Raw genomic sequence first — 24,500 nt, forward strand, 5'->3', positions numbered from 1 at the left:
AGGACCATCAATGTTATATTAACATATACAGACTTTAGCTGGCGTTATATAGTTTTGTGCTGATAATATATTTTTATATCACCACTAATGACCATGCTGCTTTTTTATGTGACATTTAATTAGTTCATTTGTGTATATTACACACCATTTCTCAGTTCTTGGCCAGTATTGGGGTTCCTCAGACTTATCGACACTGGTGGAAATTACACCATTATAAATTACATTATAGCTAAAGCCCATTATAGCTAAACCACATTCAGTGTCATGCTATTGAACCCCTATAGCACTAAAGCACTATAGTGGAGCAAAATATAACACGTTGTGGAGCACTAGTTATAGTTATAACACTAGGGGGCACTAGTTATATACTTAAAGTGATTTTTTGTGATCATACACAGTTGTGCCTGAAAGTTGAAAAGCCCAGGTATGTGTGAGGATGAAGTCTTACAGTGAGTTGGAGTGTGAGTGTCGGATCAGTGATGTCCCAGTGGAGTGGCAGCTATACGGAAGTCTGGGTGATGAAGGCACAGAGGACTCATCCATCTCCTCAACGTCTGAATGAGACGAGGCCGACTTTGGTGCCTTTTTCTTGCCGAATGCCTGTTTGAAGGAGCTCCTTAGCTGAAGGAGAGAAAATACGGCTCATTCTAAAGCTGCACTGGTGTTCAGGAGAAACCGAGTTTCTGTAGCTCAAACTAAAATTCCTAAACATAGGAGTTAAAAATAACCGTTCTTCCTAAATGAGTGTAAATAATAACTCTTAATACTGATTGATTTATTGTGCTGCACAATATTGGCTCTTTAAACATGTTATTATTGCAACATCCTGTAAATTTCTTCATGTTGCATAAAAACTGGTTTCAAAGGTCGCAGGTAATCACAAACATAAAAGACAGACTCATGCGTGTTTCATAAAACTGCCCAAACTTGTCGGACTTACAAACAGCTCAACGGTGACTAATCAATCATGATCTACATCTCAGTGCCATGAGCCAGATGCAAAAACTTACCTCACAAACCTATCCGATGAGAGGTAAGCACAGAGAAAATGAGAAAAGTTCAATATACCACATTTAGCTGGAGCCGTTAAGAGCTTATGTTATAATGGAAGAATGCATTGTGGGTGTTTTTTTACATTGAACTATGGTGAGATCAGAATTAACAACAGAGCTGCTGATCCATGAAACTGCAAAACAGCTGAGTTAGGAGAACATATTTAGACTTTATATAATCTTTCTAATACCTGTGTAATAAATATAATAAAATGTAACCACAGGATGCATGCACATGTAACTACAGCTTATGCAAATACATTTGTAACACGGGGATTATAATTATATTTGTATAAACTACTGAGAGTTTTCTTTCCAGTTGCATCAGGATACGTGTAATATTCTACCATAAATATTGTACAGCTTTAAACAGTGTAACTTCTATACACAAACAACGGTCAATAGAAAAGTGTAGCAGAAGTTCATGCAAACGTAATTACTCAGTCAATATAGACTTGCGTAAGTCACAACATGTACACAAGTCACAACATGTACACACACTGTGATCAAGCTGTACAGCACAGACCTCCTCTGTAGTTACACAGTAGTTGCATGTGTACTTATGTGCATTATAGAAACCACTAAGATGCACTGAATGGTGGCCGTGGGCCAGAAGGAGTGATGAAGGCTCACCCAGTTCTTCCTCTTCTTCTTGCTGTTGGCGTCGAGCTCCAGGCTGGAGTGACTGGTGAGGCTCGACACGCTGTCAGAGGAGGGCTGGCGCTGGATCTGCTGATCTGCTGCTGCTGCTGACAGAGGAGAACCAATGGAGGAATCTACAGAGAGATAGATAGATAGAGAGAATTTGTTTAAACAAAAAGAATAATACTTCTTTAAATAATCCAAACTGTTACAACATCGGATTAAACCTTTGTTCGGGGTCTCTGGTGTGTTAATGATTCCGCTGATGGCAGCCTGAGCGACTGTGTTCTGCTTCTTCAACAGCTCGATGGTCTTCCTCATTTCATTCAGCTCTGTGTCCTATACACACACACACACACACACACACCATACTTAACTCGGGCTTTATCAGTGAGCACTACATATACTGTTACACACATACACATGAATGTACAATAAAGTGAGGAAAAACACACTTCAGGGTATGATGCTATAGGAAAATAATCACCAGCAGGGTGGTTTGACACGTTAATAATTTTTTTGATCAGTTAACAGTTACGTTTAATGTTGTTAACACTCATAAAATGTTAGTTCCTGTTATCCTTTACGTTATAGCAGGTGTAAACATTTGTTTACACACCTTGCCATGCTACTGAGAAACCTCAAAGCGCAAAGCCCTTTGTCCTGAAAACTTTCCCATTGTGCAAAACTTATAGTTTTACCTCAGGTACAAAGCTCTGACACTGGAGACTCCTTCCACCAAATACTAACTAATACATCTCAGAATTAAGAATTCAACAGTGCTGTGGTAGTAATAATTGTTAAAACACAGTTACCTTCTGTTCTGCTGTCGTGGTTAGGCTCTGCAATCTGATTGTCATGTTGCCCAAGCTCTGCTCAAACGCCGCCACCAGGTGAGCCTGCACACACACACACACACACACGCACACACACACACACACACACACACATTATTGTTGTCATCAAACAACATAACAACAACTCATCCCTGTCTGTCCAAACACAGTTGGTTTGTTTGGCCACAGGAGCATGCTGGGAAATGATAACCTTTTGCAACCTGCCTGAGCAAGTACCAGCACACACTCAGTCCTCTTCCTGCATGGAACATTTTGTCTTGTAATGAACAGCCTTCAGCTCTCAGCAAAATTACAGCATTCATGTCCACTTAAAGTGGTGCAAGATGGTTCACTGGCAGAGGTTGTGCCAGGATTGTGAGACTTTATTCTGTTCTTAAAGTGGTTCATAGATAATAAAAAGGCATTTTATAACTATCTTGTGTGTATTTCTTGCTATTATGAGCTCCAACATGCTGATAGTCCAGTATTGAGAGATTTTGCTTCATAGACACTCAATTGACAGCTTTATAGAATGCTCTAGAATGTTCTTCTCTTACGAGGATATATTCTTCCTCCAGATCTCAGCTCAAATACTGTTGAATGCAAAAGTTTGCACACCCTTGTTGGTTTCCACAAAAGTTAATTACTTCATACAAGCTACAAAAATGGTCAAATATTATATGTTAACAAATAATTAGTAAAAATATGTACTATAACTATCAGTTTTCATTTATAAGTGTGATATAAATAACCTCTAATAACTTGCACGTCCACCCTTTTCTTTGCTGACTGACGTCATCCTCTTTCATATTCTTTGAACAGTGGTGAACCTGTGAGTTTTAATATTTTCCCCCATCATCCTCATTAACTTTTTAGATGTCTGTAGACTGAGATGGTCAGGTTAAAACTTTGTTTCCAAATATTTGCAAACTGTGGAACTGCATATTTTAGATTGTGGTCTTGCTGCAGGACATATCCACTGTGCAATTGTAAGATTTTGTCTTTTTTTTTTCAATAAACTTCAAAATCAATGATAATATCTGAAAAGATGTCAGCAGTGCTCCATCATTCCTTTATCTCCTGAAAATGCTTATTTCAGTTCTCAAAACCGAGCTGCTTCATAAACGTTAATCTTCGATGTCTTCATGATCATTACAGCAGACGATGTTAACGAGGTCCTGTCTTCTGCCCTTCATATGCACCTCAAACTCTTCTCGAACTGTCTCTACTCACTAAGAAAAATAAATACAAACCACAGAGTAGATCCAGCCAAAAGCCTCACGCTAACCACCGAACAGTTCCTCGAACAGTTTGAACCTCATTCATTCAATGAACAATACACAGTTGGATTATATTTGCCAATACATAATCACGAACAGCATGACTGTACAGGGTCATCAGTAGCCTGGGCGCCTGGGAAAAACAGTTTTCATTCAGAGTTTCCCCTAAGTAGGTTCAACAACCAGAAAAAAAATAAACCCAACTCTTACTGACTTCTGCAAAACGACATTTTTATTTAGTATGCATCTTTAAATATAATGTGTAATGAACAATGACTCTGTATATGGGTGGACGTCTTAACAGGAATGGAAGAGTGAAGCCAAAATGTCTCTGACGTCCTCTAGTGGCTGGCTGGAGTACAATTTTTAACCCCACCCATTCCAATGTAAGTGAATGGAAAACAAGTCAAACTTACATTTTAAGCCAAACTTACATCGCCACAAATTATGTTCGGGAACAGTGTTCTACTGTGTACAAGTTCGGCTGACCTCGATATCTCCACTAATACTCCCAAAATAAATGGCGCCCTGTTGTCCACCCATATACTGTATACAGTCATTGGTATCAACACACCACCACTTGCTACACTACGCACATTGTCCGAAGCGCAATCTGATTATCGTTAGAACAGTTTTTACAAGGTGGATTAATTAACATGCATGGATGACAGATTCATTTCAGTCCAGTCCAGCGCAAAGCTATCATCTGCAACAAGCAATCAACTCAGCATTTAATATAACAAGAGAAAATAAAGAAGCTAACCAGATACAACTATCATTTTTACTTGGGATGCAAGAACAGAACACCACGGCTTATAGCCAAGATGTTCACCAACTACTTGCTGACTTTTTTCTCAAGGTCTCAAACATACTATGCTACTTTAGAAACTTTATCAGGAGAATAATAAGGATTATTGCTGAGTTGTTCCCATTAGTCTGTATTAAGGCACTTAACTAGCTCACCATACATTATTACATTATGCTAGTCAATTAGGTTTGAGGCGACCAAAACATTGGACTGGGCAGCGCACTGGAGTTTCCACTTGCCCACTGGGCTAGCTTCTAAATTTATGATTTGTCCACTACAGAAACACAACTAAAACTCACTAATGCATCCTGATATCCAAGTTAAAAAGCTCAGAAATAAATAAATGCTAGAAGGGCTGCATAATAATGGGTAAAATGTACTTGGGAAACAACCATGCCTTCATCTCAAACAAACACACGCACACACTCACACACCGACAATCCTATCACACATTATTGAGAGGTGTGTTGTGTTTAGGCACGCTTGTGTGTGTCATGCTTCAGACGACCTAAAGCAAACTCCTACAGATCTCCACACTGCCAGGAGACGAGGCCAAGAAGTAACACTGAGTACATTGTGTGTGTTTCCTCTTCTCGCTCTGGGTGATAAGAGGCATTTCAATATTTATAACTAACCCTAACCCTAACCCTAGGTTTGTTTATTTCTGAATAACAAAAGGAATAATTAGCTTACACCCAGACAAATTATGCCTGCTTCTTCATACAAACAGAGCCACTTGTTTTTTTTTTATTTACTCAAAAAACAAAACAAAACAAAACAAAAAAACAACCACCAGTGGTGACACACTGTCAAATTAACACTGCGGAGCAGATGTACTTGATTGGGTGTTAGCCTATTACGTCATCGTGTACTATAGAAGCTCAGAGGTACCAACAACACTAAAAAGATTCTAAAAAAATTTTTAGAAAACAGAAAAACTGAATTTGACCACAAAACCCCTAGTGTATTATCAGATAATGATGCAGTTTTAGGAGATTTCAGCAAACTCCTATACACGCATCACAGTGTGTGTACTCACGTTGGCACTTAGCTGTGTGGTGAGTGTTGACACCTTCTCCTGAGACGCTTCCAGCTCTCTCCTGAGCTTTCGGATCTGAACAAACAACAATGAAAAAAATCCAATGAGTCACATATAAATAGCATACTCCAGTGTTTCCAGTCCTGTTCAGAGGAAACCCAAAGCTTAAGCATTTTTGTGTGATCAAGATTGTGAATCATCCAAATCATCAGTCACACTCTTGGCACACTTGAGACATAAGGAATTTATTTAAAAAAATATTTAAACAAAAAAACAATTCAAATTCTGCCATGATTCTGTAATAAAAGCCTCTGATTTTTTATTTCCTCTAAAATATTTTTTAATATTTTAGAGGAAATATTACTTGTCTATGCTTAACTGTATAGAGAAAAATGGGCAGAAATATATATTATCTCCAATTGGAACAAAATGTTTGATATGTATGGAGTAAAATTTGGTGGTGTGCTGTTATAGGAAAATAATCAACAACTGGGTGGTGTGATGCAACCTGACATGAAGCGGAGTTACTGTAACCACCCTAAGCTGATTATTTTCCTATAACAGCAAGTCACATAGTATTTGATTCTTCTTTTACCATGGCAATTTTCAGAAGATTATACTTTTTTATTTATTAAAAAACAACATGATATAATTTTACCCATTTTTAGTTACATTCATTGTAGTGGCATATCCACAAAACAAGCTATTTTTTTCTGCTGTTTTTCTGTGTCTAATTCTTCTGCTACTGTTATATGGAAATAATGCACACCCAGTGGGTGTGATGTGGAGCAACGCGCAACAGAGTGCCGCAACCTCCCTGAAGTGCGTACTTTCGTATAACAGCTGTTGCTTGTTATTCCACTTATATCACAGCAATTTGCCAATAATTACAATGTTTATTAATGAGCAACATATCACACAATTTAATAGTTTATTGTTAGATTTAATGTTATGGAACGTCCGAGAGACAACAGCTGCGATAAACAGTCATTCCCTCTCTCTCTGTCTTAATTATTAGCCTTAGATTATGTGGAGCATCGGCCATACAAGTCCCTGTGTATGAGCTGTTACTATAAAAACAATCACCTATTAGAATGAGCACATTAATAATATAACCTAATCTAATCTAATGTAATCTAATTTAATATAATATAATATAATTAATAATATTAATAATAATAAATAATAGACCTGTCGTTCGTGTTACAGCTGGAACTATGGCCCGAGCTGTTATACAAAAATAATCCACACTTTCTGACCAATCAGATTCAAGAATTCAACCACACTGTGCTATAACGACAATTAATCAACAGCTTCTGAGCACTAATGTCTATTATTAATTCAATTTGATCTACAAATATATTCTTAATCTGTTATAAAAACTACTACGTCCTCAGTCTTGCTGCTAATGGCCTCTTTGTGCTTATAATAAGGTCAGGATTAGAGGCTCGTGCTGGCTCGGGCTTAAATAACTTCAACTATGTACACAAATCCAGGAAACACATAGTTTCTGTCAGCTAGTGTTAATATAGAAACTATAAACAGGGAGATATTAAAGAGTCACACAGCTACAAGAAAGTGAGTATGACATACTAACATTCAATAAAGCACAAACAGTGTTCCAATGCTCTGAATGTTCTAATGTTTAACAGCAGTAATTAAATAAATAATAATAATAAGAAGAAAAAGTTAAGGATCTCACCTCTGACTGAGACTTCTCTTCAGGCTTTTGAGGAGAAAGAGAAGTGAGACACTGATTATTTATAGAGTTGAATTTCTGCCCACTGGGCCTACTTAATGAAATCGTAGAATAACTCTTTATTATATGATCTCATCATGTAGGCTTAACGAAAAATTTAATGTATTAAATTTCACCCTGGAGACATGTACAAACAAACATCTCTTTTATTGCATTACAGGCAGTGATATTCTGTTACATTTAACCCTATAGGACTGAACCGTATGAAGAGTAATTTAGGGATAGGTTAAATTATTGATTTATTGATTTATACCAATTTTCCCCTTATCCTAAATAAAGTAGTCCAGGTAAGGTAATGTTTGGGTACAAATTCTGGTTCATTAGTTTTGCACTGTGGCTACAAGGCTAATGTACTGATAGAAGAATCTCAAACAGATGTGCCTGGGTGGTTTCTGAATCTATGACACAATGTTTTGTATTTTAAAAAAATTATATAAATATATATGTATTTAAGATTATAAAAGCAGGTATACTCTGATATTTTATAAAATGGTTTATACATAAATAGCGCTTGCGTGGACAAATCAGTACAATAAGTGGATGTAAATTACATGTCTGTGCTATTTGTTTTTTATTCAAAGTTGCCTGGTGGATAAGTAGGGGCTGTAGGCTTACAGACACCAGCATTTTTTTTCTTCTCGCATTCAACAACCAGAACTACAGACGTGTCCAAAACCAAAGTGTTTATTTGGTTGTATATTTAAACAAAATGAATTTCACAGTGATGCGACACACCAATAGCATACAATACTCGTTTCTGCCACTTTTACTAGTCAGATTAATTAGCTTGCACAGATGACATACAACCTTAGACTTGAAAGTCTTTTATGTGCGATGGAAGGACTTACTGACTTTTTGTCAAGTACATAAACATGACTTGCTACCTCAGACACTTAGAAAAGGATACTGGCTATAGCAGAGTTGTGGCCTATACAAGAATTTATATATTTGTTTGCCTCTGTATTAATAAACGTAATTGGGCAGCACATGGGCACTTTCACTTCTCCAAACAGGTGATAATTTCAGTATGCTGGTTACTAATTTCAGTATGCTGATGCTAATTGGTGGTCATACGCTTCCAGTACATTTTTACAAATATTTGGCTTGTAGCTCTTGTGGAAAACTAATGAAGCACCATTTGGACACAAAACTCCTTGACACATGTAGTCAGGCTTTTTAAAAATGAACACTATCTGACACTAGCTGTTTTTAATCACAAAATCAAAACAAAAATAACCCCACGCTTCATTGTTTCTTCCAAGTAATAGATTACTAAAGATATCTTCTATTATCAACAGTACAAAACCTACTCATTATATACAACAACATTCATCATCATTTATCTAGGACATGTTTTGACAGAAGTTACAGGAGTGTCTGTCCTGAGCGTGACTCACCGTGGAGTAGACAGAAGACGTGTTGGACACCAGAGACAGAGAAGAGCCATGCACTGAAAGACAAAGAGAGCGAATGTAAATGAAGTGAAAGAATCAAGACCAAATGCCTGATAACATTCATCTCATGACAAATTCAATAAGCATGAGTGAGTTTAAAGAGAGGCTACCACATGCTGACGCGTGATGATGTACGTCAGTGCTTAGTCAGCTGCTGGTTGGAAAATGATAGTGCATTAAAATTCCATCTTACTAATGACCTGGAGAGTGTTGTGTTGTGTATACATCATCGCGAAAATGGATGTCATATGGCCCTTTAAAAGAAACTTCCCAATTAACCTGCTAAGCAGACCAAATGACATCATCGACCAGTGACTGGAATAACAGGGTTTATAAACCCCCTCTTCAGAGACGGCCACACAGATTAACAAGCCGATAAACCTTTTAATAAAAAGGAGAGAACAAAAGAGCTCATTCAGCACGGCGAGACACAGCGACACGAGAGTGCAGAGCCACGATACAGCTTTAAACTTCACAAACTCTTGATTTTTTTTTAAAGCCTGGCATTTGTTTCATTGAGAGTAACTAAACACGTGAGGATAAGGTTGTGGTCCTGGCAGCATTCTGAAATAAGAAAGTGAACTAAAACCTATGAGAAAATAGCAAACTGAAATCAGATCTGTTTATTATCAGGCTGTGTGTAGGCCAAGTCGAGTCGTTCAATCAGTAAAAATCTGTAGGGATTATAGTGAGTGTGTAGTTCAGTGTAGTCGAGTTACAGGATTTGTTCAGCCATTAGAGAAAATGACAGAGAGGTGAATAGCTGGAAAGGAGCTAATCCGTCTGCATCTGCACAACCTAACGAAACCTCAAACCTGCCATCGGCCCCTCGGTCACAGAGGAGTGAATCACGCAACAGCGTCTGTTCTGAAGCCTCACTGCTAATTTTAGCTAATGTAGTCAGCTAACCTGACAGAATTTCTGATAGTGTTTCCAAGCCATTCTTATAAATATTCATAAACGTTACTGCTAATGCTACCAGACAGCTAATGTGAAGTAACTAGGAAGGATTGTAAGAGGATTTTTAAGTCATTATTACAAGCCTTCATAATCTTCACTAGCTAGGTAACGTGAGGATTTCTGAGAAGAATTTAAAGTCATATTTATAAATGTTTTAAGTGCTTGACTGTAGCATGAGCATACTGTTACTGCCAGACAGCTAATATGAGCTGAACTGACAGGATTTCCGACAGTGCTTAAATCATATTCATAGACTTCACTGCTAATCCTGCCAGACACCTATCATGAGCTAACCTGACTGGATTTCTGAGAGGATTTTTAAGTCATCACCACAAGTCTTCATAATCTTCACAGCTAGGGTTAGCCAGCAAGCTAATGTGAGGATTTGTAAGAGGAATTTAAAGTTACATTTGTAAATGTTCATAACAGTTGCTCCTAACAGTAGCTAACGTAAGCTCACTGCTATTGCCAGCTAGCTAGCTAACATAAACTAACCTGGTATTAATTTTGTAGGTTATATTCAGAAATATTTGTACTATTCATTGTTATGGCTAGCCAGTTAGTTAAAATGAGCAAACCTGACAGAATTTCTGAACGTATTTAATTCATATTCATATATATTCATAGACTTCACTGCTAATTCTGCCAGATAGCTAACATTAGCTAACTAGAAATCAAAGATTTCTCTGAGAATTTGTAAGTCATTATAACAAGTCTGCATAATAGTTAGCTAAAATGAGCTAATTTGACCAGATTTCTTAGAGGATTTCAAAAGTTATTCCTAAATATTCATAATCCCCAGTAGTTAGCTAGCTAACATGGCAGTAAATCTTTAGGTCACATTAGTAAATCTTTGTAATTTTCACTGCTAAATCTAAATAGAATGCAGGGACAAAGCCTCTCTGAGTTTGCTAATCCATGGGCACAGACTCAATGTAAACAACCAATACAATCATGTCTGTGTTGTGCGATCAGAAATACTACCATTGCATTTAATACAACATTAAACATTCAGTTTTTTGTCAGCTATATGATGAGCCAATAGAAATAAGACAGCATGATTAGTGGTCCTCAGGAATTCATCATTTTCTCTTGACATACAGTTATCTCATCAGTTTGATTTGATTGTGAAAAATCATTGCCTAGAGTTCATCATAGCTGAGCTAATGCTGGCATACACTAGTGCACTTTTAGCAAATATTAACACAACTACAAATAACCTGAGTTTTGGAACACAGGTCATCTTGTTTAGCCATACATCAATGTCCAAACCTTTGCTCCATTTAGCAATAGTTATTAATCTTTCTTTTTAAATTCTCACTCTGAGATTGAGCTCCACTGTTCATACTTTCATAATTATGTTGGCAATTTACAAGCACAGATTATTGCCACAAATAAATTTTACAGATTTAAAGCTTCATTTACAAATATCAAGGTAAATGTAAATTTGTGGAGATGTTTTACAAAAAAAATATGTATAGATGGAGATCAACGACTGCTCTTAGTCCTTTATTATAAGTGAAATTACCATTATATCATTATAAGTGAAATTCTAATCACACACATCCTGCAGATGTGGTAGATTAGGTCAAAACAGCTGGAAAATTCCTTTAGGGTTTGTATTTATATTACCCAATACTTACATGCTATATAAGAATATGTATTCTTTTTTAATTATATAAAATTATTATTATTATTATTATTATTACGCTCAATAATCTATTTTGTATACTAATATATGTAAATGAACTGAATGTGTCACTATTATGTATAGACAAATTTCTCTTTGACTATAGATAAAGAAGCGTAGATTAAATTATGTAGATTAAAGGCAGGTCTGACCTTCCTCCAGCACCTCACGGAAAGATCCGGAGCCGCTCATGGTGCGGTTTTTCTCCACCAGAGTGAGTGTGGCATTGCGTAGACGAGAGTCGCCGTGCTGCTCTTGTGGCCCGTCCTGATTGGCAGAGTTGCCTGAGGGCCGCTGGGTTGCCAGGTTTATCTGCGCAGCTATGGTGGGACTGCCTGAAAGGGCAGAATGATCATAGAGGTCAGAGCTCACACAAAGAGGTTCTCAGTCCAGTCTGTTGACAATTGGACCATCTATATTTTTGTTTCCTTCCAGCATAAACATCCCAAATGTTTTGAGTGGAAACTTCTGATGTAGATTTTCAAAGGTCCAATACCAATAACCTTATTACACTGAATTTCAAAAAAGATTGCATCATTCTTCATTAATATAGACCAGAATAATGTGTGTTTATTGACTGCATGTAGTGGTGAGAACTGTATGAGGTCAATATCTGGTGTTCAGAGATGACAACAATTCACTCTGTGTTAGGATATGATATATATATATATATATATATATATATATATATATATATATATATATATATATATATATATATATATACACATATATATATATATATATATATATATATATATACATATATATATATATATATATATATTCTGTACAGGTCAATATTAATAGAGTTTTCTTTTCCCATCATGATTATTCATTATTGTTATTCATAATTCACATAAAGGTCACGAATTGCATGGAATCTGTAAATATTTCTTTCTGTAATTTTTTAACTTTAATATTGATCTGCTTAAACAAGTACAAAGTGCATAGCTGGCTGTTTGACTGGAAATGGAATTGTACTGTATATTTTCCCATCATTTTTGTTTGCCACCAAATCATTAAGAATGACCATTTGATTAAAAACAAAAGGGTGGTCTCTGACTTTTACATAGTCCCGTAGTTCTTGTTAGACCCTTCGGTTTATCAAACGGAAATCTGGTCAAAAAACTTAAAAGCATTCTTGCAATTGATTGTTTTGCTTTTTGTTTCAAGCTTTCATTTACATTTTTTGCCCTTAAATGAGCTTGACATCCAGCCAGAACAACCGCTCAACCCCGTAAAGGCAACTCACGAGTTATACATAGTTGTAACAGAGAGAGTAAGGTCGGTTGGAGGTAAAGAAAGGCTTGTTAAATGTTTTTATTGCTTCAACTTTAGTTCACCTGGCAGTCAACAGAGAACAAAAATAACAAACTGCTCCTTTAATCACTTTCTCCACTTGTATTTTAATCTGGTACAAGTCCTCTGTGAAGCACACTGAAAATGTTTGGTGGTATATAAAAAATGTTTTAATAATATAGTAATATTAGTATTAGTATTAAATTTCTCTAAATGTGTGTTTGAGAGTGTAAATTTAGTGTACCAATGGTAGTGAAGTTGAAGCGTGTTGCTGAAGGTGAGCTGAGGGTGGAGGCAGGTGAAAAGGGGGAGGAGCCTGGTGAGTCCTGAATTCCACCATTGGGATGACAGTTCAGCCAATCACGTGAGTCTTCTGTGCCCCGCCCTTGTGGCAGGTGAGCATACCTAATGAAAAAGCACACTGATTGGCCGGGTTAAGTACAGAGAACTCTCTCTGTCTCATATACATATATTCAAATACTCTGAAACAAAAAATGCAAACGGTAGCTCCAGGACAGGGACACAACTTCCACAGTATATGCATAAGCAGTGGGCTTTTTGTTCTGTTTGTTCTATTTTCACTACAACACACATTTCTGTTTGCTTCATAAACAAGAAAGCCAGACATTCGCGTCACACAAATTTTAGGATACACATAAAACACAAGCAATCTTTAGAGCAGCAGGCCGGTATGACCACACACAAACACTTTTACCTGTTCTGCCTCTGCGGCAAGATGTTACAACAATTTAGGGCTAACAGCAGGAGAAGAGAAAGGGCTATCGGGTACATGGGGTAAGGGTAGACACAACAAGGAAGTAAAGAACGTCAGATAAAGAAAAAAACAGATGGATTAAGATTAAAAAAATAAGGAAAAGAGGATGAAAGATCATAAGCTGATATAAGTTGTTTTCCATTGCACCAACACCTGAAAGGATCATTAGTGCGGAATATGCAGCATCATGTTCGGCCACAACACATGTACAGCCAAGACCAAACAAAGACAGATTAAAGACATTTACATGAAAAACGAAAGAGATAATATGTCATAGGGGTCCATTACATGACTTAAGAGGAACAAAAATTAAAAGAACATAGTGCAAATAACCATGAGGGCTAAGACATATAAGAAAAGCATTCCTGTCTTTCAGGTACCACTACATATAGGTGCACCCTGGCCATCAGTGGAAAGGAACCACCACAGGACCACCGCTAAGCAAATATTATGTGGGTGGTGGACTATTCTCAGCAGTGAGAAATGATATGGACGTGTGTGTGCTGCTGGTATGAGTGGATCAGATTTTAAAGACATCAGTGTCACTGAGAAACAGACCACCAACACAAAATCTCCAGCCAATAATAGTGCTATGGTCGGATTGTGCCACATACCCTGTACTAAGGATCTAACTGAATATACATACATTATTCAGAATGAACAGATCATTTGTTCTAAAAAAGATACAAATATAGATATGAATGAGAGGTACACTACTGTTTTTTTTGCCAGAAAGGTTCAGAAGGTATCTGGTTGAGACTAGACATGTTCATTGGGTCTGGGATTCCGCAGGATGAAACAAAAAAGCCGCAGTAGCAGAAGGTTTTTTAATTTCGAGCAAGTGGCCAAATATGACATTCATTAACATGCCATGCGTTTACAGCTTTCATTCATTCTTCCTTAGCAACTGCCTGGTCAAGGTCATGGTGGTTTAAATTAGGCTACTAGTTTGTTTATATTTTGAGAAACAGAACCAAGTAAATTTGTTAGAAATTCAATTTGTTAAAAAGGAAGGTACAAGCAAAAATTATAACGTGAGCAGGATTAAAAAGAAAACACTGAGCACATCTATAGTTGAGACCAATTAGGAAGTTGATGCAACTGAGGTTGAAGAACTGTTAGACCAATACATAATATATCATCATAATATATCATGGAAATTTGGAGGAGGAAACAGATAAAGATACATATAGTGCCACTGTGTTATATCCCTACACTGTACACTGTGCTGTGCTTGTTCAGTATCCTTGATGGATGTGGTAGAGGGCTGCTGATGTTTTTGGTTGTTATGTAAGTACCTTCAATAAACATTTCAAATCTATGGCTCCTGTCTCACCTGTCCGATTGGCCAGTCCGGATGGTGCCAGTGCGGTCAGAGCATGTCATAAGCGTCTCCTCTCTGCCCAGAGACGCCTTCATGCTATCACTGCTTGTTGAGTTCTGCATAATTGGTAGATTTTCACCATGCAGGAGACCACGTGTGCTTCCGCTACTGACTGGTGGTGCCTCAAGAGTGCAGGTCTGGATGGAAGTTGTGTGTGGGTTGGAGATTATGGTGGAGTTCTTCATGTTCTCAGAGGTGGTGATGGCGGTCGGCTTGGTGCCTGGTTTACTCCCAAAGAGTCTTGTGATCAAGGAGTAGATGAGGAAGAATGGAAGAAATATTGAGATGTGACAGCTAAGTGAATGTCCTAATATTAGAATTGAAACTGAATCACTAAGCATTCAAATTAAGCAACACCAGAACTTAAACTGGTAAAAGTACAATTGTTAAAGGTATAGTACAGTGGTATTATAGGGAATACACACTGTCCAGAAGTCTCTCTGGCTCTTTATATGCAGGCTGCACACGACCGTACACAAGGCCATTTCCTTTCAAAGTAAAACATAAGACCAGAAAGACAACATGGCCAGATAAGTTAAAAAGCGACCACTTTTTCTCATTACTTCATGAGTCGTCTGGTCGATAATATCAGCCTATCTTAGGTCTGGTTCACCGCTGATACACAAAGTAATCAGTCAAAGCTTAAGCAAATACTGGACTCCAACTCTTAGCTTCTATCATAGCCCCTTCCACTGCTGACTAAACACACGCCAAGCTAAGCAGACAAAAAATCTAAACGAGTCAAAGGATGTTGAAAGTTCTCTACAGGCGCTTTCACACCTATTAGTCTGGAATCCAAATCAGAGCAAAATTTGCTACTTTTGGTTTGTTTCTTATTTGGATTGGTTTGTTGGCTCTTTGCACATAGTTAAACAAACCAAAAAAATAAAAAATAAAATAAAAACATGGTGAGGGGCATGTAGAGCTGAAAATGCACCTATAAAACCCCTCCATTCACTGGTCAGATATAAAGAAATGGAAAAGGATAAACAAACCTTTGCCAAATGCCTGTAGCTATCATAAAAATCACCTAAGCACAAAGAACCTAGAGCTAGTGCTCAATAAGTTGCTAGATAATTATAAAAATATCTAGTTTAAAACATTTGGTGTACCACCATTTATCTTCTCTTTTTGTTCATTGGTCCAAATCTCCACAACAGATGGCATATCAGTGCCTCATGGCTCAGTTTAGAAGCTTGCATGTACCATGCTAGAGTTTGACTGGAACTAGATTGAGACCACTTTGCTCAGATTTTGGTCTATACCTGAGTGTGATTGCTGTGTGACCTGTCTAAAGAACGGCACCAAAGAGGAAAACAGACTAGGGTTCGATTCAAATTCACTAAACACTGCATAGGTAAAAGCACCCTAAAAGTTTCTACTCTACTAGTTCATTTGACTTGGTCAGTGCTTTTTATGGCCTTTGAATATTACAGTTGGTGGTATGATCTGTCTTTCATTCAAACTGACAGTAAAAATCTAGTAGGGTAAAATAGTGGTGACTTATTAAAGGTGATGCCAAATCACTAAAGGTTAAATTTATGGCTTCTTTGGTTTGTCACTCTGTTTGTTACAGAACCCTACAACAGAGGGTTTTCCTTTCAGAGAGTGCTCCAAATGGAATCTGTTTAGGAAGCTGGGAGCCCTAACTATCTAATGAAACCTTGAGGAACCTGTTTTTCTAAGAATGTAGAGGTCCCAGCATCGCACAGTTTATTATGTGCCACTATTTACACCTTATAAACTCATCAAGTGATAGCAGTTGATTCAAGAGAAATGTGTGAAAAATGTGAGAAATGTGAAGCGTTTGACATTCATTATGTAACTGCAGATGAGCAACACGATTAGTGCCAATTAATTTAGTGATAACCTGTGCTTAAGAACCATTGCCATTTTAAGGTATTGGAATTGCCAGTAACTGCAAGTAACTGCAAGTTCAATATGAGTAGCATATTTGGGATGAAAGGTCTCACCTGCGCAAGGTAGGGGATGATGTATCTGAGCTCTTCCCTCCTGCCTGTCTACCTGGCAGGCATTGAGCACCACCACTGGCTTTATTTAGTGGTCCCAAAGCTAGGCTGTCCGTGTCCGAGAACACTCCCTTCTCCCGGTCTGTCTGGTTGGCACTGGACCTGGCCAGGCTGCGGCTCTTTGGGTTGGGTAGAGTGGCTGTGCCTTTGCTAATGGGGCTAGCATCGATGGAGCGACCGGTACCACGGGTAGTGCCTGTACTGCTGTTGGAACGACTAGGCCGAGGCAGACTCCGGTATTGGAGGGTGGTTCGAGTACTCGGCGGAAGGTACCCGTCATCGACACTAGTTTGCTTACTCACTAGACGCGATGAGCCAAAGCCTATGGACTTAGGGATCTTCCCCAGAGTGGCAGAGCCACTTGTTAGTACTGCACCGCTGGCAGTTATTGTTGCTGCACTGGAGGTTTTCTTGAAGCCGAATGTGTTGGTGGGTGTGTGGGAGCCGGAGCTTGAGGGCAGCTTCTTGCTTTCATATGTAGGTATCTGTGGTGAGAAACGACTTTTCTCTGACACTTTGGCATCGTCTGTTTTGCCTGCAAGGAGATAAACAGATCACAGTAGCATGAGCAGAGTTGGAACATGCCTGAACCTCACACTTCACTGATGCTGACAAATCTATCGTATGCAAGCTGCAACTGCCACACGTTACACAATGTAAGGATTACAGTGTCAGATCTGATGGGTATCAGTGTGGACAGCTCTTGTCTGCTAGGTAATACCTCACATGAAGGCTTGTTTTTTTTACTCCTAGCATGCAATTTAATTAAAAAACAAACTTGAAACTGACAGACCACTTGTCTGAAAGAAAAAAAAAAATCAAGCATAATCTTAGGCTAACTGTTATTCCACACTAAATATCTTCTTTAATTTCTGATCTACTCCCAGAAATTGAATTTTTTTACAAATGCTTGAGACATGCTCAAAATTATTTATTTAATAAAAATTTTAGCTTCTTGTTACTATTTTGCTTTGTTTTCATTATTACCCCAAGCATCTATGTCATCTGCTAGCTAGACATAGCCATTGTTTTATGCAATGTTACATACCATTACTGTGGATTTTCAGTGGGCTGCAGTTCACTGGAGTCGGAGTCTTAGTCCTTGGACAGGTGATGCCCAGCTGGGCGCTCATGCCGCGCCTCCAAGAACCTGTTTGAGATATGGTGTGCGGTTTGCGCCCAGTTAAACTGCGCTCTGATTCGTCTGAGAAATCAGATGGGTTGCACCACTTTGCGCTGGTCTCCATCTCAATGCCTGGGTCTGAGCAGCCGTCTGGGCGCCTGAGGTCGTCGTTCCAGGTGGAGCTGCATCCAATGGCAGAACGCTTCTCGGCGTCTGTCTGGAGCTGATCAGGAAAAAAAATACATGAGAATTTCCAAAGATCATTTTCCTTAGTCGAACTATTCTAAAGAAATTTCTCATCTGTTAAAGCCAACAGAACAAAAGCTTAAAGCTATTTGCTGGAGGTGAGGAAGTGATTCATTCAATCAGCGTGTTAGAAATGAGTCACAAGAGCAGTGTTTCGAGCCGGATATTAGCAGTAACAGCTAATTTGTGTCTTGCATCAACACGATCAAATGCCATTGCAGGTTTAGATGATGTGGTGCAAAGCGGGAGCTCCCAGGCCCCTTACATAGCTCGTCAAATAAACAGTGCTGCTATATCTCAGCACTTCTTCAGACCTGGCCAAGATTACATCATCCCGCCTCAGAGCAGGTCATTGTTCAACTGCTACTGAAAATACTCATAAAACATCATTGCCAGGGAAAGAATTTTAATGGCCTCCAGTTGTTATCAGGCCAAATCCAAAACACTGTTATCTCAACACTCATATAATAAATTCAGTCTCTGGCTCAGGGGGAAGGAATGAGGGAATGCAAGGGAGCTGATAGAGAGAGAGAGAGACAGACAGAGAGAGAGAGAGAGAATAAGAAAGAAAATCGAAGAAGGGTGAAAGAGAAGTAGAGAGAGAAATATGGAGGTGAGAGGTGAAAGATTTTTGGCTCGAGTTTAGGTTTGCAAGTGTGTGAGTTTTAAATCATACAGTATGCTGGCACTCGAAACAACATCTGAGACCACGATGCCAGGTAAATCTAAACATGGTGGTGTCTGTCTTTTTTCTGATTGGAGAAGTTGTGTTACAGGCAGGTCTACATTATATGGTGATGGCTGTATGCTAACAAATACATTGCATTAAGGACAGAGGTTCATCACAGTCAAGTATTTATAGACAGCATAATCAAGACCAGTGGCTGTAAATAATGTTGACATTCTCAGTGTCAAATAAGGGCCTTATATATATATAGCCATCCTACTAAACGTGTGGGTTTGTGACTATTTAACTAACAAACCAACCCACAATAAGTAAGCTTAAGTAGAAACACAAGGCCAGTGGTACAAGTCCTTGATACAACAACACACAGATGGATTGTGCTTGTCTCCACTGCATCAGCCAATTAGCCCCGCATATGCTGACCTGCCCAGATCTCATAACGGAAGCAGGTAAGCCAGTCAGATGAGTCATGCTAACAAAGTCAGCACATGTACCAGACACAGTTGCTGATAAGAGCCCGCCAACGTTTAATCAAATAAGTAGCACCACCACCAAACCTCCACCAGAGCACCTCTGAGGAGATCAAAGCCAGGTTTGTACTGTATGTAATAACAAACAGAGACGATCCTGATTAAATTAAAAGATTAGACTGAGAACAGTTAAAGGTTTATGATGCCTATCCTGTCTCTAAACCCAAATCAAGTTTCCATTGATGACCAATCCGAGATAACTAAAACCAGCAGTAAACAGATGGAAGCTGAGACCACACGCTATTCCATTGGGACTCCTTAGGGGAATGAAACCAACAAGTCCAGATTTGTGGTTTATTTGACTTCAGGTGTTGTTAATGTTGGTGATGGGAATTCTGGCTCTCTTCAGTGAGTCAGATTATTTGACTCAGCTCACTGATAAAAGGCTCACTGGCATTTTCTTTTAAGACCGTATGACAAAGTATACAATATTATGACCAGCGATTGTTTTTTTGGCCTAACTATGACTGATACTGTTAAGACTGATACTGTTAAAACTGATCGCCTCACCTAATAAACTCATTACAGTGCATCTTTAACCTTCCTGTCATACTGCCTCATACACACAGCTGAGAGTCAAACACACGGCTCACCTTTCATGCTAACGAAGGTTCAAGGTTCATATATGTGAGTTGGCTCTTATGGTTCACCCAAAAGAGCTGGCTCAAAGAGCAAACTCATTTGCAAACAACACACAAATGACTAGTAGATGTACTCCAGGTGAACTCAGGACAGAAACAAAATCTGGGTATCAAAAAATGCATTGAAACTTGAAAAATGACCTTAAAAGGAAAACATGGTGGAGCAATGGTCTAATGGGCCTGCATGGTCTGACCAGCTAACAGCTGCCAAAACACAGACCGAGCTGGTCATGCTGGTCGACCATCCTTGCCAGCTGGTAAGTAATTTTCCAGCTTCCTCATTACTTGCCCATTATGTTTAGGTTTTCTTACTGCCTTACTGCTGTGCTATTTTTTTTAACAACAACTTGTCGATGAAGTTGCATTAATAGAGATCATTTAGGATGATCTCTACTAATTATCCAGTTACTAATTATCTTTTTTAATTATCCAATTAGACCAGCTCAGCCTGTGCATTTCCAGCTGGAAGTCAGTCAGACAAAGTTGGACTTTTCAAAGTTTGCCCTACTGTGAGTTTGAATCCCAATGATAGCCCTCTGTGATTGGCCCTATGAATGTGAATGTCAGTATGGACATTCCTCTTTCCAGTGTGTATACAGAATATGTGTGTATACTTATTCATAAACAATAGATTAGTTAGCATTCTCCTCCAAGCGTGTTGAGCAGTTCTGTACTATTACATAGTGTTGCATTCTAATTTTTGCTTTACATGCTCTGGAGGAAGCACATGTTAGCCTTGACCATCCCAACTTAGAGGCTGTGTGATAGGGGAGAATGACTAAGCTGAATGGAAAATTGTGTAAACATGAACAAAAAAAATGTGACTTGTAATAAAATCTGTCTTTGTTTACAGTAGTCTCCACTTTGGTTTTGGTGATCAGGAATTACATCCGTTGTTACCCTGCCTACTGAGGTTTAGAGTGACCTCAGCTGGCAATTGAAATTGGAGTTAAATTGTTCAGGAGCAGAATTTGCAATGATCCAAATCTTTTGTTTTCTTTCAGCCTATACTGTATGAACTGTAAGTGACAACGACAGAAGTCTGTTTCCTATTACAATTCATGTACATTCCGGTTTAGACAGTTGAACCAGCATGATGTGATGTCTGTGCTGTGTTATTTCCTTTGCTGTATTACATGTATTATATGTACCAGATGGGCGCATATAAAGAGGATTTGTGTCTGGGAAACAAGGACATCTGGTCGTATGCCAGTTAGGCACCAGTGAGTTGTCAGGTAAAAAGCTAGCTAGCATAATTACATCCTAAAAATTATGATACTTGATGCAAACCTCATATTCCTGCATGGCAATGCTGGAAGTCACTTTGTACCCTTCTATTTGGTATTCTGTCTTCACTTGAAAGGCTGATGTAATGACTTTTCTACAGCTATCAAGCTTTTTATTTAGTCCTCTGTAATTCACAGCCCAGGTGTATGTTATCTAGCACAGGTGTGTGTGTGTGTGTGTGTGTGGAGCAGGTACAGAATAAAATGTGGACCAGCTGGTGGTCTTTGAATATCAGATCAGCTTTTTAGAATGATTGGCCAAGGTGTGTTTCTCAGATTTGTCCATCACTCACCTGCTCTTCTAGGTCCCTGCGTGGAGCAGATGGAGTGTTGACGTAGGAGCTGAGAGACGAACTGGTGTTGAGTTCATCTGTGTCTAGAGCGTCGCTGATCCCACTGCTGACTGAACTGCTGTCGTCCCAGCTTAGAGAAAAAGAGGAAAAAACACAGAAATTAATAATGCAGTCATGGAAAATTCAGTTATTGAACATTAATATTATTTACATGCTGTGTTTATGTTAAAAGACAATGCATTACAATGCATTGACACTTTATAGAACAGAAAATGTGACTCACAAATGCACATTTTTGTGCAAAATAAAAATAACAAAAAAAAGAGTAAAAAAGCACAGAATTAAGAAGATGCAAGTGTCATTGCTTCTGCACTCTGCTTAAGAGAAACTACTACTTGAATTTCTACATACTTGTGACATTAGGCCTGTCTTTATCCTTCTAAACCATTCATTTAACCCAACACATCATCCTCTCAGCCTGTTTTACAAGACGCAGCCTGTCAGGATCCAGTAAAATATTCAGCAAAGTCCACAGCTCCTGTCAAACAGGACAGGTGCTGTTTCTGTTCCATATGAAAGCCTATATTCACACTGACAGATGCAGGCAGATAAGAAAGGACCACGTCAGCGTGTACTAAAGTCCTGATTTATTAAAGCCTATATAGAAGTCTGCCATAGTAAAGATCAACTAATTCAAACCTGATCCAAACTGATCCAAACTAAACCCCTGTCCTGTACATTTTATTGTTTTCCATACTCTAACACACTCACATAGACTCTGGGACTGGTAATTAGCTGATTAGTTAATTAGTTGTGTTAGAGCAGAGGCAACAACAAAATATTTAGAACAGGCGCATTCCAGGACCAGACAGCTGATTAACTATTTTTTTTTTTGTGAGTTTTTTTGCATTTCAAATGTTTCAATCAATAGGTTGATTATTCATTTACTCGTTCATCATCAACAAGTGCTTGTCAGTATTGCTTATCCCAGAAACACTGGCTGTGAGGTGGGAATGCACACTGGATAGTACTATCCGCTAGTCTATCACATGGCACCATGCATACACACGTTCACACACTCATTTACAACTAGGGGCAGTTTAAAGCAGCCAATACACATACTCGTTCAAGCAGCCAATACACATACTGGCTTGTCTTTCAGAGGTGGGTGGAAGCCAGAGAACTCAGAGGAAACCCATGTAGATACAGGCTGGGATACATGCACAGAAACTCCACACAGACAGTAACCCAAGCTCAGGATCGAACCAGGGACTATCTTGTTATGGTAGCTTAATTATTATATTGATTATTATTAATAAAAAATATCATTAACGAAAATATCTTTATACACCATGTGTGTAAGGACTAAGCATTCAAATGAGCATTAATTAAAAGAATAAAATCGAACCAACTTGTAGTAACTCCTAACACTGTTTTAGCTTGATGATATCCGTAATCCCTGACCTGTTTGCATTAGCATGAGGATATGTTTTTTATGGAGACTAAAATAACTTCTGTAAATCACTCAAGATAATAATAAAAAATATGAAATGCATTAAAAATTAGTCTGGGTCAGTATTGTCAGGGCTGCAGTTACACCCTCTGGCCAATCAAAATCAGGAACTCAAAAGCAATGTGGTGTAAATGATTGCAATTATTGTTTTCACTGTTAAAAAGTGGGCTGAGTCTACAAGAGAAACATGTTAGACTGGTGTCATGTGATATGGCTCTTATCCTACCGAGTAATATAGAGCTATACTGGATCTCCTTAAGACTGTTTAATCAACTAAATTATTTGGACAATCCACTGACTAATCCAGTTATTACTAATTACTAATAGGTTTGGATAGCTCTAGTTATAAGGCAGTTACATACAATTCATCAAACAAGTCAACAATTTAGAAATCATTTCTTGTTGGTACTTCAGGCAGAGCATTGTAAAGTTCACTATATACTGCATAAAGACTCGACACCCCAGTGAGAGCCAGTAAAAGTTGTGAATTAGTAGCTACACATGCTAGTGTGAAGAACATACTGGTTATCCATCCACTGAAGCGGTTAAACATATAACAATGCTAGCTTATGTCAACATCTGTGCTAGCTGCTAATCCTGTCCATTAGTCGGAGGTATTTATGCACAATGTGTTGAAACTTTGAGCTAATAAGTGCCAAGGATTAGCAAACAAACCTGCCTTTTAGTCATAACACAAGAGTGAGGTGCCACAAGGGTTCTTATTCACATATTAGCACTTTCAAAAGAAGTACAACCCAACATGCCCATAGTGAATTTCCCAAATCCATCATGTCTATTTTTTATTATGTCTTGAAGAAAGTGCCCTTGGCTGACGCCTGTCAAGGAAAATGCTACACTTCGCCAACTGCAGAATAGCACGTCTGCCTGGCTTCCCTGTTTTTGCTGTGTGAAATGCTGTCCCCATAGGGGCTATTTCTTTCTTTCTCTTTGCATGCAAGTTTGTTTTGGGTCCATCGGCCATCACGTGTCGTGTGCCGTCAGGTGTTACAGACACAAACAAAAGCAGTGAGGGGGAAATGAGATTGGGATCAAGAGAAGCATACTTTGGGAGTATATTAGGGGAAAAAAGGACTGGAGTATGTTGAATGCAATTCATTTAGACACATTCAGAATGAGGGTGCTTTTCAAACAGAAGCCTGCGGTTGTCCTTT

At 38.5% G+C, this 24,500-nt stretch overlaps 1 protein-coding gene across 4 annotated transcripts in view; it reads right to left on the minus strand.

The window, feature by feature from the left end:
- The window catches only part of nav2b (neuron navigator 2b), a 125,185-nt gene that overhangs the window by 11,012 nt on the left and 89,673 nt on the right, over nt 1-24,500 (minus strand). For all 4 annotated transcript variants that reach the window (XM_034305857.2, XM_034305855.2, XM_034305856.2 and 1 more), the window contains 13 exons: nt 21,816-21,945; nt 18,060-18,357; nt 16,955-17,546; nt 14,934-15,221; nt 13,067-13,227; nt 11,673-11,855; nt 8,814-8,866; nt 7,360-7,383; nt 5,658-5,732; nt 2,510-2,593; nt 1,922-2,033; nt 1,686-1,828; nt 449-621 (listed from right to left, as the gene is read on the minus strand). In XM_034305857.2, coding sequence (XP_034161748.2) covers nt 449-621; nt 1,686-1,828; nt 1,922-2,033; nt 2,510-2,593; nt 5,658-5,732; nt 7,360-7,383; nt 8,814-8,866; nt 11,673-11,855; nt 13,067-13,227; nt 14,934-15,221; nt 16,955-17,546; nt 18,060-18,357; nt 21,816-21,945 — 2,316 coding nt within the window. The remainder of the gene's footprint in view (nt 1-448; nt 622-1,685; nt 1,829-1,921; nt 2,034-2,509; nt 2,594-5,657; nt 5,733-7,359; nt 7,384-8,813; nt 8,867-11,672; nt 11,856-13,066; nt 13,228-14,933; nt 15,222-16,954; nt 17,547-18,059; nt 18,358-21,815; nt 21,946-24,500) is intronic.

Source organism: Pangasianodon hypophthalmus, chromosome 7, assembly GCF_027358585.1.
Source record: "Pangasianodon hypophthalmus isolate fPanHyp1 chromosome 7, fPanHyp1.pri, whole genome shotgun sequence".
In the NCBI taxonomy this organism is placed as follows: domain Eukaryota; kingdom Metazoa; phylum Chordata; class Actinopteri; order Siluriformes; family Pangasiidae; genus Pangasianodon; species Pangasianodon hypophthalmus.